This window comes from Xiphophorus hellerii, chromosome 19 (genome assembly GCF_003331165.1).
Source record: "Xiphophorus hellerii strain 12219 chromosome 19, Xiphophorus_hellerii-4.1, whole genome shotgun sequence".
Taxonomy (NCBI): Eukaryota; Metazoa; Chordata; class Actinopteri; order Cyprinodontiformes; family Poeciliidae; genus Xiphophorus; species Xiphophorus hellerii.
The window spans coordinates 11,720,949-11,739,963 of record NC_045690.1 but is presented as its reverse complement, the minus strand read 5'-3'; the positions used below and the strand labels follow the sequence as shown (position 1 = coordinate 11,739,963).

The following is a 19,015-nucleotide window of genomic DNA, read 5'->3' as shown; positions in this document are numbered from 1 at the left end:
AGAAACTTTAGAAAAATCTGACTTTTAATTTGAGTGCATTGATTCCAAGGTTTAAAAAAATATAATGTTACCTTGTTTACCTCCCTTTTCCCTATATAGGACAGATCTTAGTCTTCTATATTACTTCTCAAGGTTGAAGTACAGAGGGAGACCTCTCCATCTTTTTATGGCTATTGAGGGGCTGACAAGTCCTTGTCTTTTTAGCCAAAAAAAACATTTTGGAAATTGTATTTTTTTATATCTTTTCAATCCAATATAAATTTGCTTGGGGAAAGAGAACATAGATTCAACAGATAAATTGTGTTGGTAAACCATGTCTGTGTTGAATTGGTGTCTTCTTTTATATTATAATCATTAATCTGACATCACAATGATCCACATTCAATTTTCTATCTGAGATGTCCAGATTGTATCCAAAATTTTTTATCAAAATTGAATCGAAGAATTCATGTCACACTCTAAAGAAAAACAGGCCCACAGTATGTGCACATGTCATCTGCTATGCTTTAAAGCTGTCTTTCCACCCATTCATCTTTTATTCAATGCCAATCCCACTGGTGTTTTTAAAACACACAGTTCCAGTTAAAGTCTACGTAGAGTTCAGCAAACTCCATGTGTTTACATTTGTGATGGCAGGACAGACAAAGCTTTTTCTTGACATTACTCCCAAATAATTAGATGGAACCTATATGGAGTCTAATCCTTTTCTGCGTCACTCAAAAATCCCACCAATTTCTGACAGAGGCATTTGCAGACTTTTATTTATAATCTCAATTTCTGTCCTCTACACTCATCACACAATAATTATGATTTCCTGCACAGAATAGTAACCTGTGGCTTCTAGAAATGAAAACAGAAAGCCTTGGATTACTGTTTAGAAGCTCTTAGAAAGAATCAACTACTCTTTCTACAACTGTGTGATTATGGCTCAAGAGTGCTTTGGCTGGTCGCTGATAGGAGATAAGCACTATAAATGTTACGTTCATTTACCTTTTAAATCTAAAAAATGCTTAACTTGCATTTATTTAAAATATTTTGCTCAAGTTTAAGATCCAGCACTTTCTCGGAGGGAGGCTTTCCACTTGGGGGCAGGATTTGTGTTGTCTTCTATTTCAGCTCTTGAGATGCCATACACGGTGACAAGCAGAGGAGAAATGTGACATGCATCAACCTACATGAGGACAATGAGGTTAGACGGATTGATGTAGACGCCTAATGAGCTTTAGAGAGCACCAATATATCAGTCCCAGCTATTTATAGGTAATGTGATTAGTCGCTTGGATTCACTGTTTGACACTTTTAGGATGCGATATGTGATCGGATGGTTAACAAATGGCCATAAAAACATAAATATTTTTCTCATAGTGTAAAAGCATATGTAAAAGTGAAAATATTGTCAGTATGGCAAAAATATCAAAAGGTAAGATTATAGCCAAAGAAAAGTTAAAACGTGTTTAAATTTAAACTTTGATTTTGCTTTTCCTTCTCAACTTCAATGTTTTTTTTTTTTTGTTTTTTTTTAAATTAATCTTCTTTTTTTTTTACCCATCCAGGGGGTCTTTTGTGGGCTCTAGTGTCCCTTATGTGCTAGTGGGCTGACAGGACGGACCCGACGACATTTGCCGCATGTCTTCCCCCTTCTCAACTTCAATGTTGTCCAATCTCATGAACGTCGATTGCGTCACTGCTCAATATTGATAGGCTTACATTATTTAAACCCCGCCCACTCTGCAACTTTATTGGCTGAGCTTGTGCTGCTGCGGACACTGAACAACAAATCCACGTGTTATTTTTCTCTTGAGCTCAGTGGAGGAACGGACAGTATCTACAAGTTTAAATTAGAGGACAGCCAGAGCAAAGAATACACTCAGCCCTTTCAATATGCTGATGATATGAAGAATCAACACTTATCTAACAGGAGCAGTGAAGTGTAGCAGACAGGATGGACAGAAGAAAATGAGACGTAGAGAGAGGAAGCTACCTGTGGACATAAGGTCTCGTGTTTTTTAGAGAATAGAGATCAGAATGAAACTTATAGACATGGCACATGAAAAAAACAGTCTTTGGATCTTTGGCTACGGATCTTTAGTTTGGAAGCCGGATTTTGCTTATAAAAGACGGAAAGTTGGTTACATTAAAGGATACAAGAGACGGTTCTGGCATGGGGATGATTTCCATCGAGGGGATAAAGAGAAGGTGAGTTTTGAGGCCATGAACCTTCTCTTTTTTGTGAATTGAAGACAGTTCATTGACTGAAATGTACATGTATTACTTTATGTTATATAAAACATAATAATTATCTGTATCTTTGCTATTCAGCCAGGCAGAGTTGCCACACTAGTAGAAGATGAGGAGGTAAGTACATTCATGTTTTCTAATCTGTACAAAATATGCCCTACAATTCCCTGGAAAATTGAACTTTTTTCCATTTTGTGGCATTACAGCCAAAAAACTAATTTTATTTTAATGTGGTTTTATGTGATAGGCCAACACAAAGTTCTATATAATTGTGAAGTCAAAGGGAGATTTTACCTGGTTTTCATTTTCTTTCTTTTCACTTTTTTCACAAACTAAATATGTGGCATATTTACCTTACTAAATATGCCACATATTTAGTAATATGTGGAATATTACCAAATATATGCCACATATATTGGCATATATTACTAAATATGACATATTTAGTAATATAAATAAATGTGCTGAAGTTCTGAACTTTGCTGAACCACAGTTAAAGCTGCAAATCTGATGTTTCTACCAGCTTTTCACATCTAGAAGGGGAATAATTTTCTTCTTTAGGAGAATTTTTTTTCTCTTCAGATTCCAGATGAAAGGTCACATCTCTGTCATCACACAGCTTCTGACAAAGAAGAAGATATAATATCAAAGCATGTCAGATATGTCGGAAGAGAACCGAGTGTTTAGAGAATTCAGTACAACAGCTGTGACACAGCTGTTGTACTGAAGCAGCACTTCTGAGGAAGATGGAAGTACAACATCGAAACATGTCGGATATGAATGAAGATACATAACTGAGTATCTAATAAAAAAAAGATCCTAAAAACTGAATCACATGTAGGCACAACAAGTTTCATGGTAAAAGTTTTAGTTTTTGTTAGAAGAATGTCTAACAAAAACTATGTGTGTGTTTATGTGTTTATTCTTTTAATTGGACTACTTAATGTCTATTTTCCTTCAGTAGAAGAAACCCAGTAGGTTTTGGTCTACTCTAATAAGTTTTACTTTTTACTTTGCTTTAAAGCCTAAAAATGAAAGAAAGAAAGAACTTAATTGTAGTTTGAGCATCCCAGTAAAACATTTTCACTTAGCTTACAGTTCTAAAACTTGGTTTCCAAGTATTTTTTTTGTTCATTTCATCCAAGGTCTAAGTGGATCTAGACAGCATAAGTTGCTGATGACAGTTTTAGGTGGATGGCCATGGATTTAAAAGTTGATGAAAGCTTAGTTTCATAACTGAAATCAACCAAATCTTTGTTGCTGACCTGGCTTGTGTGTTCTTTGGTCTATGTACTCATTAGGCTATTTCTGATGGTAGTGGTTGCACTGGATTTTATTTAAGGGTAACAGAGTAAAGAGGGATAAAGTACACATGCAGGTCAAACTTTTCAGCTTTTGTGTTATGTGTCATTTTTCCTTCCACTTCATAATTGTGTACTTCTTTGAGTTGGTCAATTACTTAACTTCCTAGTAAAAGAAATACAAATTTGAAATTGAAATATTTTTGACAAAATGTGTTTCTTTCTACTGTCTTTTATTTTTATTTATTGCTTCCAACGTGAAAGAATAGTAAATATGGATATCAGGTCTGATCATAGCATAGCGTGTTTGTTCTACATAGCACTGCTGCTGACACTGCTGTGTTTTTGAGCTCAGGCCTGCACATGGGGCGTTGCCTACGAAGTACCAGAGTCCCACATGGAGGAGTCCCTTCAGTACCTCAACGTCAGGGAGGTTATGATGGGAGGATACATAACAGAAATTGTGGAATTTGTTCCTAAAGAGAAGAGCCACACTCCTCTGCTGGCTCTGGTCTACATCGCCACATCGGACAACCCCATTTACCTTGGTCCAGCCTCAGATGTGGAGATTGCAGCCCAAATTTCAATTTCCAGTGGAAAAACGGGCCACAATATCGAATATCTGCTCCGGCTGGCAGAGTTTATGAGGCTGTGCTGTCCGGAGGTGGAGGACGAGCACCTTTTCTCCATCGAGGCAGCTCTTTTAAAGATCTTCCCACATGGAGAGATTACACTCTCAGCTCAAAAAGCTCTCTAACGGTGACCTTAAATGATAGCACACAGGACTTATATTACTTTTTGATTATTTAAGGTATTTGGTGCTACAAAAAAATGAAAGGATTTCATGTGAAAAAATTCCTATTTTTGTTGGTAATAAGAAAGACTGACTACAAGGGTCTGCAGTGAACACTTGTTTTCCTTAAAAAAAAAACCTAACATAATTACTTCTTCTTTTAAATTTGTGTTTAAGCACTTTTAAAAATGTACTTTTAAGTATATTTGAATAAAAATGTTGCATTTTTAATGAAGGTAATTGTTTTCAGCCTTTTCTTTTATCATAAAAAGCATAGACTACAACATGCTATTCTGACTTTTTCTCTTGTAGTGTCTGTGGACGAGGAAAAGAGTTTTTAAAGTTACAATTGTGTTTATTTTTTTATTGTGTTTGCTGGACTCTTAAAGAGTGAGTTAAAGGGAAGTTAAAAAACTAGTCAAGATTAGGTCCTTTGAGACTGTGAAAGGGGTTAAAGGTTGCATGATATGCACTTGTAGGGATATAGAAAGATACATTTTTTTTAACTGGTGATTTGTCAAGTGCAAAAAGGATTGCAAAGCATTGATATCCTTTTAATTTTTTCTTGATTTGTCACTTTACAACCACACACTTCAATGTATGTATGTGGATTTTATGCGATTGACCAATGCAAAGCAATTGATTACTGTAAAGTGGAATGAAAAGGACACATAGTTTTATGTATACAACAAAGTGTAAATCTAAGTTTGTGAACATAGGTTTTGAACTGTCTTTCCACATTCTACATTTAGATCTGGTCTCTGTCTGAGTCAATCAAACATGTAGTTCGATCTAAACCGTTATAGCTCTGGTTCAGAGGACTGCAACCTGTGGCTCCTTGGGCCTTTTGCAATGGCTCTTAATAACTTTGGCTGTAAATGGTTACGAACCTACAAATGTTTTTGTAAAATCTAGATGCAATAATAAATGCAAGTGTTTTTGTTTTTTTTAAAAGGTGCAACGGTTGCTTGTGGCAGACAGCAAACAGGACTTATTATGACTTTCTTTAAACAATTGCTTTCTTCTCGCCTCTCTTTCATACCAAAAGGAATGCAGAGGAATATTGTAATATAATTTAACTGTCCGTAAAGGGCTATTAATAGTCCTGGTGACAAATTCGCTCACCTCAGTTACCTGGTACGGCTTCAAGGAAGTAGCCACCACTGGGTGCACAATAATTTTGGCACTGAAACTTATTAATCAACCTGATTAAGAAAACTAGTTCTGTTGTGGGACGTCTCTGGAAGCCTTTAGTGAAGATTGTGCAAAGATTGTATTGAATTTACAAACCTTTAAAGCCTTCACTGTATGCCATTTTCCTCCCTTTTCTCAATTATGAACTACTTTATTTTGATAAACTCCACAAAATCCCAATAAAATACAGTGAAGTTTGTACTTGTAGTGATGTAAAACATAACATGTTCAAGGCCAATGGAAAGTATTGTAGGACCTTGGGCCTTTTTAACACTCTGAGGAAAAATTCTTGGTAAACCAAGAGGGATATCCTGAAGAACATGATATCCAGATATGCTGTAGTACAGAAGAGTGCACAGAGACTTATCTGGGAGGTGGGGGTGCAGATAGAGGTTTTCACTCCTGGCTATGAGTTTGATGCAACTAAACTTGTGTCAAATGCTCAGATGGAAAATAAGGAGTTGTTTCAGAAGTGGAGAAACAAGCTCACATTTTAGCCTCTCATTTAAACCTGTGACTCAGGCTGAAATCACCTTTAATAGGCCAGGGGTTAGGGCAAGGGCAGGCAATGCTCCATTCAGACTGGACTGACACATAAAAAACCTGGTGACAGGAACATTTTCCCCGCATGCTGACAGATCTTATGTTTTATTGGATAACAGTTTTTTTTTTTCCTGGAACAGCTGTGTAGCTGATAGATGGAGGAACTGTTTGTGACAATAGTTAGAAAACATTTGTTGGCTCAACTCAATCCTCTCCAACAAGGTAGCATTGTTTTTAGTGAAACTAAAGTTAGCTCGCCCAATGAATGCTGACAGACAGCATTGAATCCATGCAGATATGTTCTTTGTTATTTCCAGTAGAACAGCTTGATAGTAATATGTGTGTCACATGCCATGCAATCCAATCTTGTACACACCGTTCACCAAAAACAGATTACATGACTCACAGAAGCTCAAGTACTTCTGTACTTTAATTTTCATTCACACAAAAGCAATGAACACTGCACATTCTGCTCCAAATTAAAACATCAATAGCTGTTCATTAAATGCTGAAAGTGAAGACAAAAAAATATTCGACTGCAACCCCTTTACCCTCCAAAACAACAAAAAAATCCCTGTAAAGTCTGCATCTTACTTTGCAAGCTCAAAAATACTTGGAGACTTAACTCTCTTGTGAATCACTGAACTAATATTTAGTTCTACACCCACTTTTTCTATTCGGCAGGGTGTCAACATATTTCCAGCAACTTTGAATAGGTCTTCCAGCCCATGGCATTAGAACCACATTCCACAATGGCTCTGCATTCCTTGGTTCGACTTCAGAAACAGCATGTTTAATATTAACACACACGTTGTCTGTTGTATTAAGGTACAAGGATTTGAATGGCCACTCCATGATTCATCTTGTTGGTCTGGAATCATTATACTGACTGACTTGGGGTAAGTGTATCTTTAAAACTCCACTGACAAGGGCAACTTGTCTTCAACATAATCCCTTCAAGTGTTGCATAACCAAGTGTTGGATCCATGGTCCTTGGTATGTGATAGATAGGCCCAACATCACCAGGTCACATTATATGAAAATAGTCTTGCATAAAACTAGCAAGTACTGAGAAAGTATTAACCACATCAACAGTTTTCACTCTAAGCATTTATAATGCACAAGAAACACTGCATGATGGGTAAAAGCAAAAGGTTCTCCTAAAACCAATTAACTGTATATGTCTACTTATCTCAGGGTTGTAGAAAGCTGGTGCCAATCTCCAGTAATCATTGGGTGAGGTGGGGTAGACTCTGAGCTGTTCATCAGTCGATCACTAGGCAACAGAAACCAGTATTTAAAGCCACTAGTTCTTCTCAAAATAAGATCTCATGTTTTATCTTCTATACACAGCAGACTTTATTTTGCAGGAACATAAACATTTCAACAAAATCTAGAGGTCAAGTCCTCAGGATAGGAACGTCAGCACAAATGGTTTAATGTTTCTCAAAAAATGTGATGCATTTTTAACTCTCCATCTGCATGTTTAATGTGCACCAAGTTTGAACCCTGACCTTTGATCTTAGGTTGGTCAGTGCAGAAGTTATAGGTCACCCCAAATGCGTTTTAAAGAAAATGTGATATGGTCTCCGATGGAGTCTTTCTGCTTTCCAGTTCCAACACTCTATACTGCGAGGTCAACTGGGAACTCACCTCACTCTTGCTTTCATAAAGGCTACTTCATTACTAGAGGAAGAGTATCTATGTGCTGAAAGCACAATGGCACTTTATAGGAAGTCAAAGGCCGGCCATTCTTCACCATTTTATCTTCTAAGTTACATTAGAAATAATTGCTTTACCAAATCACCAGTGCCAAACCTATGGTTATTTATGCTTTTAGTATTTTCTACAACCCCTTGTTATGAATCGAACACAATTTCTACTATAACATCTACTAAGGTTGGTTCTCTTAGAGAGAGAGGGATCCGCCATTCTTCTCTGTCCGTTCTCTTTAGCTTTCCAGAATTCTGGGCTCCTGTCTTATTATTTCTTTTATTTAGCTCACCCAAACATTTTCTGTAAGATATTGAGTCCTTGGCAGGTATGACCAGTATGATCAGATCCAAACGATCTACAATCTTTGATATGTGATGAAATGACAAACACCATAGTGTGAGAACTGCAGCATGGTAGAATGTTGATTTCAGGTGAACCATTTTTACCTTATTATGTTATATGGATCATCATCATTCTAAAAGACTTAACCATGACCTGTTTTCAGTTTTCTATAAGATTGTAATTCAAATGTACTTTTCTACATTCATCTTTTGGTTCAAGTTTAAAGGGAGGTGCCACTGACAGAAGGGTTTGCTTTGCTTGCAGCAAGAAGTTCCTGGCTTTGAATCCCGGCCTGGGGTCTCTCCAATGACCTCTGAAGAAAACCACCATCTCCTCTGTAACTCTGCATTGGGAAGTCAATACAGTGGGTAGGTGGATGGATAGATGGGTGGATGCCTTAAAATTAATCCAACTCAAGTGTTTGGGTTTAAGGCAATGAATATGAGTCAGAATTTGTTTTTCTGTGACGCCTCCTTCACAACCAGGTGGCAGACAGATTATGTCTTAATGTTATTGTAGAAACTTGATGATCACAAGGTGTCACAAGGTTTCATATTATTTACTTCTCTTACCATCCTCCTCTTTGTGTGATGAAACAATAAACATTGCACCCTTGTTTGTCACAGCTCCAGATGTTTCAAGGATATTAATTATTGCTCTGACTGTAGCCGTGGAAAGGATTAGGTAGGTAGTTGTTTTCTCATAGCCAAAGCTCTTGAGGATGAATATGCTTTTGGCTCACTTGAAAAACATGTTCTCTTCTCTTTCTCATCTTGAAGAATGACTCAGTTAAATGAATTGTCAGTTAAAAATAAGTGATCTAAGCATAGATTCTTTTTTTTTTTTAATTTTTGCTTTAAAGGAATTGTTGGGGATATATTAAAACAATTATTTCTAAAGGAATTGTTGGGGATATATTAAAACAATTATTTCTAAAGGAATTGTTGGGGATATATTAAAACAATTATTTCTTGATGTATTTACCACTAAGCAACTTAAATCCAGTTAAGACGTGCATTTTTCTAGCATATTAATTGTGAGGTGCAACAGCAATAAAAGATTATCTTTTAAGCTTTCTTATATTTGGTAGTTTACTGTAACATGCCATATCTTGTAAAAATGTTGCTCAGTTTTTAAAATGTATTTTCTATAAAAATGCAAATGATCTTTTAGGGATACATGGGTTCATATATTGCAGACAAAATCTATATTTATGGCTCCAATCATTTTACAATTGTTGTGTGGCAGCTGAAGGAGCAACAGCTTGTCCTGCTCTCTCCCGTTTTTACTGATAACTCTGCCTGAGCTATTTTTAAAGTGACAGTTTTTATAGTTATATTCACATTTTCAACATCATAACTGGATTACTACAAACCTAAAGACTGGAGGATTTTCTTACTTTTATTTTTACCTTACTTTTCTTCATCTCCAAGTTGAACCGGGACAAAATGCCTCCGGCCGACCCCAAGCACATTAGCAGTATTATACAACGACTTGGCCTCCAAGTCACTTAAACTAGCTCTTTTAAATACCAGATCTCTCTGTGCTAAAGCTCTATTAATTAATGATTTCATCACTGAGCATAATATCGATGTTATGTTTCTGACAGAAACATGGTTGAATGATAATAATGAATCGATCGTACTAATTGAATCTGCGCCTCCTAACTACAATTTCTTCAATGAGAATAGAAAACACAAAAAAGGAGGAGGCGTGGCTTCAATATTTAAGAATACCATAAATTGTAGTAAAATCTCTTTGGGTCATTTCACCTCTTTTGAGTATCTTGGAATTGAGGTTAAAGGCCGCAAACGAACTTTGACTGTAACTCTATACAAAACTCCAACTTTTGTGGAAAATTTCTTTACTGACTTGAATGAACTTCTATCTCTTATATGTATTGATTATGATTGTTTAATAATTGTCGGTGATTTCAACATTCATGTTGACAACCCCCAAGACAGAGGGGCAAAAAAGCTCGCTAATATTTTAGAGACTTTTGGTCTAACACAACATGTCAAACAAGCAACACACACTCAAGGACACACACTGGACCTGGTTATCAGTAAGGGTGTGAATATTTCCAATGTCTCTGTAACTGATGTCGCCCTGACATAAAATAGGTCTAGAGAACACCAGGTGATATTTAAATTTGTTTTTGTTTGTTTGTCATAAGAATTCAAGTAATATTTATATTTTCTAAAGTGAAGGACTGAAGCTGTGTTGACAAAATTAAAGACAGAACCAAGAAGCCTACTAATGTTTCATTAGTTTCCTCATTGCTTGAGAAACACTTTTTTATCAATCTAATTTTGTTTCCGTACTTACAATTTTTCTTCAGCTACATTCAGCATGCCACAACTTGTGTCTTAACACCTGGGATCAAATCTCGTCTATCTTTACGTCATCATTTTGCTAGTTCATGATGACGTAACATGTTTGCTAATGTTATGAACAACTTGCTCATGATGCTGTCAGAGATGTTTGCATTGTGATATTAGTTAAGCAGCACCAAACAAGTCACCTTGTTGTCCAGACATTATAACCCATGAAAATAAAACCCATTTGTGAAAACCATATTTATTTTTGTCTTATGTTTAGATTAAAATAAGTTATTATAATTCATGTTAGCATAACTTTTCAATTGGTTTTTGTTAGCTTGCATTTTCCATTCTTTTCTGAAACTTACTCATAATGCAGCTTGGAATATAGCTGTGTTTTCCAGAAAATGTCAAGACTTTCCTTTGACTTATCTCTTTTATGTCTTTTTGTTGAAAAATTACCTTGCACTGCTTCCTGAGTGGGTAACATTCATTGACAAAAGATTTGTGAAATCCTTTTTTATTGCTACAGTCATTAGTTTGAAGCTCTTTCCCACAGGTTCATTGTGTTTTTGTTTCATTTTTTCAGTTTATGGGCCATGACACCAAACAAAACCTTCTATCAAAAGGATATTTAGGAAGACAATGGTGCTAGAGGGAGGTAAGGGGTGTGCTTCCTGGTCTACTGTGTAGGAATACCAGGAAAGTCAGGAAACATCTGAAACGAACTCAGCAGTGTAATTCAAATCTTTCACTTATCCAGATGACTTCCCACTAGTATCTACAGGTGCAATAGATCCAGAACAACAGACAAGGAGCAAATAAATGTAACGTTAGCTTTCCATGTTGATTCATGTTGTTCTTGCTTCGTTTAAAACAGTCATACATTAAATGTCTAAGAATCACTTATGAAGCATTAAATTTTTTTCAGTTATTTTTGTTTATTTCTGATACTGTGATTCAGGAAGTGTATCTTTTAATCACAAATGGGAAGTAACTAGTTATATATCTTTGAGCAGTTGTTTTGAAAAAATCTTCTAGTAGTTGTTTTACTGCACAATACTTTTTACTACTTCTTGACTAATACAAGGACTGTTGCCTTGCAGCAAGAAGGTCCTGGGTTTGATTCCCGGACCGAGGTCTTTCTGCACGGAGTTTGCATGTTCTCCCTGTGCATGCGTGGGTTCTCTCCGAGTACTCCGGCTTCCTCCCACAGTACAGGTTAATTGGTCTCTCTAAATTCTCCCTAGGTGTGAGGGTGTGTGTGTGTGTGTTGGGGGGGTGCATGGTTGTTTATCATGTCTGTCTCTGTGTTGCCCTGTGACTTACTGGCGACCTGCCCAGGGTTTACCCCGCCTCTCCCCCGGAACGTTAGCTGGATATAGGCACCAGCACCCCTCCCGACCCCACTAGAGACAAGGGTGTTAGAAAATGGATGGATGGATGACTAATACAAAGTTGATGCTATTATTCTTTGAGCATAATATCTGGCCCCTCTATTCACCTTATGTTTCTCCACTAAATGAGTAAAAATCATGTTTTTACTCAAAAATGAACTGGACACACAGATACTGTAGCATATACACATAACCTATTGTATGTACAGTATTTACTTCAGAATATATGCAATAAGTAGATTTAGAAATTTGGTTTTATACTGATGTTTTACTTGTTTTTGAAATACCACTTGCACATAACTTTACTTTTCTACGTTTCTGATTACATACAGTAAATTTTACAAAGTAAATGAGGTGTAATGATCAACGAGTTACTCAATACTTGAGTTGCCTTTTATCAAATCTTTTGAATGACTACTTTATGCTTCCACTTGAGTAAAATTATATTAACCCTTTGATGCACAACATATGTACACCCCTTCTAATGCACAACATGGGTCAAAAATGACCCGCATTGATTTTCCATGTTATTTCATGCTGACTGAGTTTTTCTTTGCTCTGTGTTTTGAAATCAATTCATTTTATGATTGAATATTCCAAGTATTCTTTAAATATCTTGTTTTTATTTACCACAGATCATTAATTTATTTTTTTATTTCCTACTTTATGAACAAAAATAATTTTTATATTACTATACATGGGTCATCCAAGTGTGATTTAAAATTAAATGTCTTAATACTATAAAAAAAAAATTTTTCAAGTAATTACTTTAGCAGTGAATGGGGCCAAACTGTTATTTATTTAATACTTGCAACACGTTTGTCATTTTATCACACATACACATAAATCCTGATAACAGATAACAGCTACTGAACTTTATCTGTGGTTGAACAACTGTAAACTGGTGAAATGTGACCAAACAAAATAAAACACAACTGAACACATTAGTAGAACACAAACTGCCATCTCAATTTTTGCATGCCTCACAAATGATCACTAATTTTTTGTGCTCCTTGCACACCAGCCTAGTGCACTGGGAACACCAGCTGCTGGCTTTTCTGTCTTTCGAAACAGAAAGGTGGGCAGATCGCGTACCTCTTCCTCTTCCTTTGGTCCTCCTGTCTGATGTCCTCTTGTAGCTGAGTGGTGGCTGTGTCTTTTTTTAACCCACACCTTCCCATTGCCTCAATAATATGCTTCTGGAGTTTGGGTGTGCCCTCCATGCGCCTCTTCATATGTGGCATGACGAGCTCTTTGCCCAGCTCCTTGATAAATAGTCGTCCTGCATTACTCGCACCACCCATATAATCAGGGTGTTGTGCACTGAAGTTGGTGTAGGCATTGAGTGTGGCAACATCCAGCATATTGTACCAGAGAACCATGGGCCACCTCCTTGTTCCCCGCAGACATGTGTAGTTGCTAACCATTTGATCCATTGTGTCCACTCCTCCTTTCGTTTTATTGTAGTACTGGATCACTTCTGGTTTCTTCTTCTGACTGCTGTTATCCACTGCTTTGTCATCATGCATGGTGCTTAGTAGGACAACAGCCTTTCCTTTCTTCTGCACATAGCTCACCATGGTCATGTTGCCATGGAATCCAAATTCCGAGCTATGAAGCTCCCGTGATTTGGATGGCTTCATGGTAGATGAAGCCATATGTCAGGCTTGTTCTGGTGAAGAGTCCCAACGATGGCCAGATTGTTCTTGAGGAACTTCTCAGCCAGAGGGACACTGGTGAAAAAGTTGTCCATTGTCCATGTAGAATTACAAAAGCTGTGCTTGTTCATAACTTAAGAAAGAAAAAATAAAAATGATGATTTGTGGTAAACAAAAACAAGATATTTACTGCATATCTGGAAAAGTAAATGATAAAATTAATTTATTTCAAAAGTATATCATAGAAACACTCAACCATACATGAAGTAACCTGGAAAATGAATGCGGGTCGTTTTTGACCCATTTTGTGCATTAGAAGGGTAGTGATACAAAAAGGGTTTTTGTTCAAAAAGTAAGAAAAGAAAAAATTAATTAAGGATGTATGATAATCAAAAACAAGTTAATTGAGGAATACCTTGAATACTGAATGATGAAATTAATTTATTGCAAAGATATAGAAGATAAAAACTCAGCCGGGTCACTTTTGACCCATGTTTTGCATCAAAGGGTTAAAGTAACTACTCTTTCTGGAGTACAATTTTGGTTACTCAACTTCTGCTTTTAATGAACTGATTGGTACTTTGTCACACATAAGAGCTATACTACAGGTAAAACCCCAACCATTTTACAGATATGAAATTGCAATATTTTTGAATGAGAACTTGGCTACAACCCTAACAGTTACAACAATAACAACAGATTTAAATTAAAAACAGTATATGTCTGGTCATTAGTAAAAGTAAGAGCAATTCCAATGAACTGGAATGTGACCTAAAGAAAAACATTAATCACTTTGGCTAACCAGAGAAAAAGGCTTCAGTTTGCACGGGAGCATAAATATTGGACCCGGGATCAATGGAAGAGTTCAGAATTACCTTCTTCCAGAATGGTTGGCTCATCAGGGTTAGAAGAGAGGCAGATAAAGTGATGCACCCATCATGCCTAGTGTCTACTGTACAAGCGAGTGGAGGCATTTTTATGATCTGGGGTTTCTGCAGTTTATGAGGTCAAGGTTCAGAAAAATCAAAAGCCTAAAGAATGAATGTCTGCATTACAATGCAGAAGCTTATCAAAACATAAAACTAAAGAAAATAAAACAGAAAGGGGTTTATGTTAATTTATTAAATTGTTTAGATAGATCTTATACTGGCACGATATTCATACCCCTCTCACGTCAACTCAAATTCTTGCACGATATTGTTACTGCACAAATGATTCATGGGAATTCAGACCTGTGCTTTCCTCCAACCCCTGGTCTTTGTGCAGTTGTTCACATTCTTGACAAGCAGCCAGTTATGGAAGGAAAACATAAACCACATCCATGAATTACATTAATCCCGAGATTCAGTATGTTCTGCCACGTCGCTTTTGTTGGTCCGATGCATTTGCATAATCTGAGATAACTTTATTTTAGCAGGATTGTGTAATTTATATCTCTACCAGCTTAGTGTGAATCATCCTGTCCTCGTTTTTGCCTAAATGTTGGTCAGCGTTCATCTCTGTCAGTTTAGTTACACCTGGTCCATTAAAGGGTAGTGGGGGTCCTGAACCAGCCAGCTAATCCCACTTTACCCTCCATAGAATATGTGAGGGGTCTGCCTGCTGTCCTTTGTCAGAAAGATATGGAATCCCTCCTCTTGTACCATAAATCACTTATACAATTTGATTCAGTTATTATTCAGAGGCATATGTTGCAACTATAAATTGATTATTGATGCAACATGACACCCTCCACTCAATCACAAATGCAGCCATGAACACCACTGTTAATAAAAAAAAGGTTGAGACCTTTGTGCACCATTTGCTGCATGTCTTCCTTTCTCTCTATATCCTTCTTCCTGTGTAGCTACTGCTGAATAAAGGCCACTAATGTCACAAAAACCTAATATATATATATATATATAATGCATCTATTGATAGGACAACCAGTAGTTGTCCTATCAATAGATACTCCCACCTGAGTTGTGGATCTCTGCAGCTCCCCTATGGGCCTCTTGGTTGCCTCTGGGAGTGAATCTTTTCTTGCCCCGTCAGTCAGTTAAATTGGGTGGCAGACTTGGATTTGAGTTATACTCTTTCTACTTTGGATAATAGATGGAACATCATTTTCTGTAAGGGGTGTTCTAACCTAACCTCGCTTTAAACCTTTCCACAACTTTCTCCCCGACCTATATGCTGTGCTCCTTGATTTTCATGATTGCTCACTCATGGTGAGTAAGTGGACATGACCCCTGAAGACAGTTGGTTGCACTGGATTTTATGTTAGAGGAGTGTCACAAGAGATGGTTAAGAAGGGATGGCCTTAAATTGGTATTCAAATACAGGCTATGAGCAGTTGATTTGTAACTGAACGGTATGCAAATGTTCATAATAACTTTTTACTAAAGAGATATTGTGCAATAAACATTATGGAAGGGGTTTGTTTACCACAATGTTGCCATTGTGTCTGCATTGGGTCCTGTTGATCTATGGCTTAGGCATAAACATAATCTTTTAACACTTATCTATCAGATTTTCCCCATTGTTGGATGATTTTTCAATGCATCCAAAATGTATGCTGCTATTACCGTAAATAAAAACTGGATTAATCCATGAGGCTAACCAGTTAAGTATTGGAGTTGACCACCTTACACAAGTCAGGAGTCAGTCTGTAATCACCAAATTGATCTTTTTGATTATAAAAATGTGGAATTAGGCGTGTGTGCTCCATGGTCTCCCCCCTAAGCCACACAGAGACCTTTACTAAGCAGATTAGCTCAGTGAATCTGTGTCAGGAATCAGGATACTGTGCTGGGTGTCGATTCATGAGCTGAGAGTGTGAGAATGAAGATACAAAACATGTTTACAGTAAAAGAGGTGGCAGTAAAGCCTCAAAATCTTTTTTCAGCACAATAGTGACACCTGCTGCTCCTTTCTGAGTTACATGTGAACTTTGCCTGAGTGTTTGAACTGATCTTGCTCAGAAGAACTGCCCTGCAGATGATCTATGATAAAAGAGGATAATACAGGAAAAGAGTTTTTGAATCCAGAGATATTTAAAGACTGTTTCCTGTGTTTGGATTTTACCTTGGACTGAGGAACAGAGTTGTGACTTGCAGCTGTCAGAGGTGAAGCACAGGAGTGAGTTTGCGACATGAGCAGACCAGATGTTGTCCTCCTGCCATGGAGAATACAGTCTATCACTCACACTGCAGATGGTGGGAAAAAGAGGGGATGGGAGGGGGGCACACAGGAGAAGAGAACGAACGAGTGAGAAACGAGGGCAAACAGGAAGCAGAGGCCTTAAAACACAATGCTCCCAGAGTTTCCTGCAGGCTCACACAGATAAGAAGCAGCACTTTGTTTAAAGGGGCATTTTTACCCCCAAACATTTCCCGCTTCTGAAAACACATCTTGCAAAACTTGCAAAGCGATTCGGTAGAACATCGGTGACATTGTGTGGTGCAAAAGGTGTAAGAAAAGGAGTGAAAAAAGTAACTTACAGCCTTGACTCTCCAGAACAATGCACTAAGCTCAAAAGAGGTGAAATACAGAAGGCAGTATCTGATACGGGTTCTGTGTGCTTCCTGATCAAAGGGGAATACCAGCTACACACCTTCAATGCAATGTGACAGTGTTCATCTTGAACCTTTCATTCATTGCAGCTGCAAAGCTCAAAGTATTTTATTAGGATTTTTTGGTAATAGAACATAACACAGGACATAATATTGAGGTGGAAGGAAATCTGCAGTTCATTGTATCTGCATAAAAAACAATTAGTTTCATATTTTATATTTGCAACTTCACTAATTTCTAGATTTACATTCCACTTAGTTATCTAAAGACTTTTATTTAAGAAAACCTCAATAAATTTTACTTGGATTATTGGATAAACTAGCCACGAGGTCAAAATGTCCTCGTGGCTGTTTATGTTCAGTAATTCTGAAGGCTATATATTTATGTTAGCAATATATTCTGCAGATTAATTGGTGTATTTTTAATGATCCTTAATAAAATTAATTTGACTGTTTTGTCAGCCAACTAAACATAGTTTAAGATTATCATCTGAAAGCATTAGCTTTGAGACTACTGAGAATTAATTTGTATAAATAATTATTAATTATATTAGTAAAGTAAGTAATAGAATATTACAATAAAATTAAGATGAGGCGTATTTTCCAGCTGCTGTCTAAAAGTGCAGTTATGAGCTTCATAATGTGTGAATTTATGAACTCAGTCACCTTAGAAAAAAAGGCAGGATAAACCAAAGCACACAATGTTGCTGCTATAAACAACAGCTGATGACAGTGTAACAATGCCAATCCAGCTGTGCCATTTGGCCCTCAGTTTGCCTTCATTTGGTGCAGATTGTGTTCCTTGGAAATAGCATCTCATTGGGCCAAAATGTTTTTTCCCCTTTTATCTTACTGAGAATTCTAACCTGAATTTTCGTCTAAATTAACTTTCCAATTTAGACTTAAATTGGAAAGTTCAATTACAATGTATTGCATACAAGATATTGCTTTAAAATGTTCCTAAAAACTGCAGAAAAGCGGTTATTTCCACCAGAGAAGCCGCTGCTAACCGTCACCATGTCACACACCGTCATCAGCAGCACGCCCAGCGGCGGCAGGTCTTCCGGAGACAACGGCCTCAACTGGGGTTGCTGAAGATCGGCCAGCTGGTGAGAGCAGATGAGCGCTCTCTTCTATCACTTTTTCTATATAACTGGCAGGTTTTCTTTATGTGACTGGATCCCAACTCGGGTCAAGCCGACAGATACAGCTGTACAGGTGAATTTCACAGACTTCTGTAACAGAAATATGAGTCATTTGCTTATCGTGTATCTGAAAGGATGAGTTTGGCCACTTTCGCTGTCTCTGCTACCCCCATGTGGATGTCTTCGTCCTCTGTTTCAGCCTGGTCACCCTTCCACAGCATCTCTGCAGGCGGATTTCCCAGATCAGAGGCTCAAACCCGATTTCCCCATTATTCTGGTGGGAATTCACGCTAACCTGCATCACAATGTGGACATCGGTTGATCTTCACCAACAGGGCACCACAGCTCCTGGCTTTCAGGTGAACCAGGAGCCTTGCAGACAGAATCGGAGCTCAGGACTATGAGTGCTCAGTTCTGACCAGTGTTGTATAAAGTACTGAAATCTCAGAGTCAAGTAAAAGTATAAGTACCTCTCCAAAATATGACTTTGGTAAAAGTCGAAGTCACTGACTGAAATGTTACTTGAGTTAAAGTCTTAAAGTATCTGAAACTTCTTGTACTTAAGTATGGAAATTGCTGTAAAAATGGATGTACTCAAGTAATGTAATGAAAAGTACAAGTAAAAAGTAAAACAAGGCAAATGCAATTTGAATGACATTTTTTATATTTTGGTAAACTTGTCAAATACACTTAAAATAATGTACACAACCAAGTGCAGGCAAAATTAAACCTGCTAATAGATATACCTGCAGGCATCATTTAGTTAAGAAAATTAGGTGCTTTACCTATAGCACAAGGTTAACTTAACCTGCT

The 19,015-nt window shown here is 37.2% G+C and overlaps 2 protein-coding genes across 2 annotated transcripts; one reads left to right on the top strand and one right to left on the bottom strand.

The window, feature by feature from the left end:
• The first annotated feature begins 1,780 nt into the window (after positions 1-1,780).
• Positions 1,781-4,899, top strand: LOC116708553 (glutathione-specific gamma-glutamylcyclotransferase 1-like). Its single transcript, XM_032546429.1, has 3 exons — positions 1,781-2,196; positions 2,320-2,355; positions 3,895-4,899. The coding sequence occupies exons 1-3, from the start codon at positions 2,026-2,028 to the stop codon at positions 4,294-4,296; spliced, it is 609 nt and encodes a 202-aa protein (XP_032402320.1). The 5' UTR covers positions 1,781-2,025; the 3' UTR covers positions 4,297-4,899.
• A 7,971-nt stretch (positions 4,900-12,870) lies between these two features.
• On the bottom strand, positions 12,871-13,511 carry LOC116709229 (uncharacterized). The gene has a single exon (XM_032547646.1). The coding sequence runs from the start codon at positions 13,501-13,503 to the stop codon at positions 12,871-12,873; it is 633 nt and encodes a 210-aa protein (XP_032403537.1). The 5' UTR covers positions 13,504-13,511.
• Positions 13,512-19,015: the final 5,504 nt, after the last annotated feature.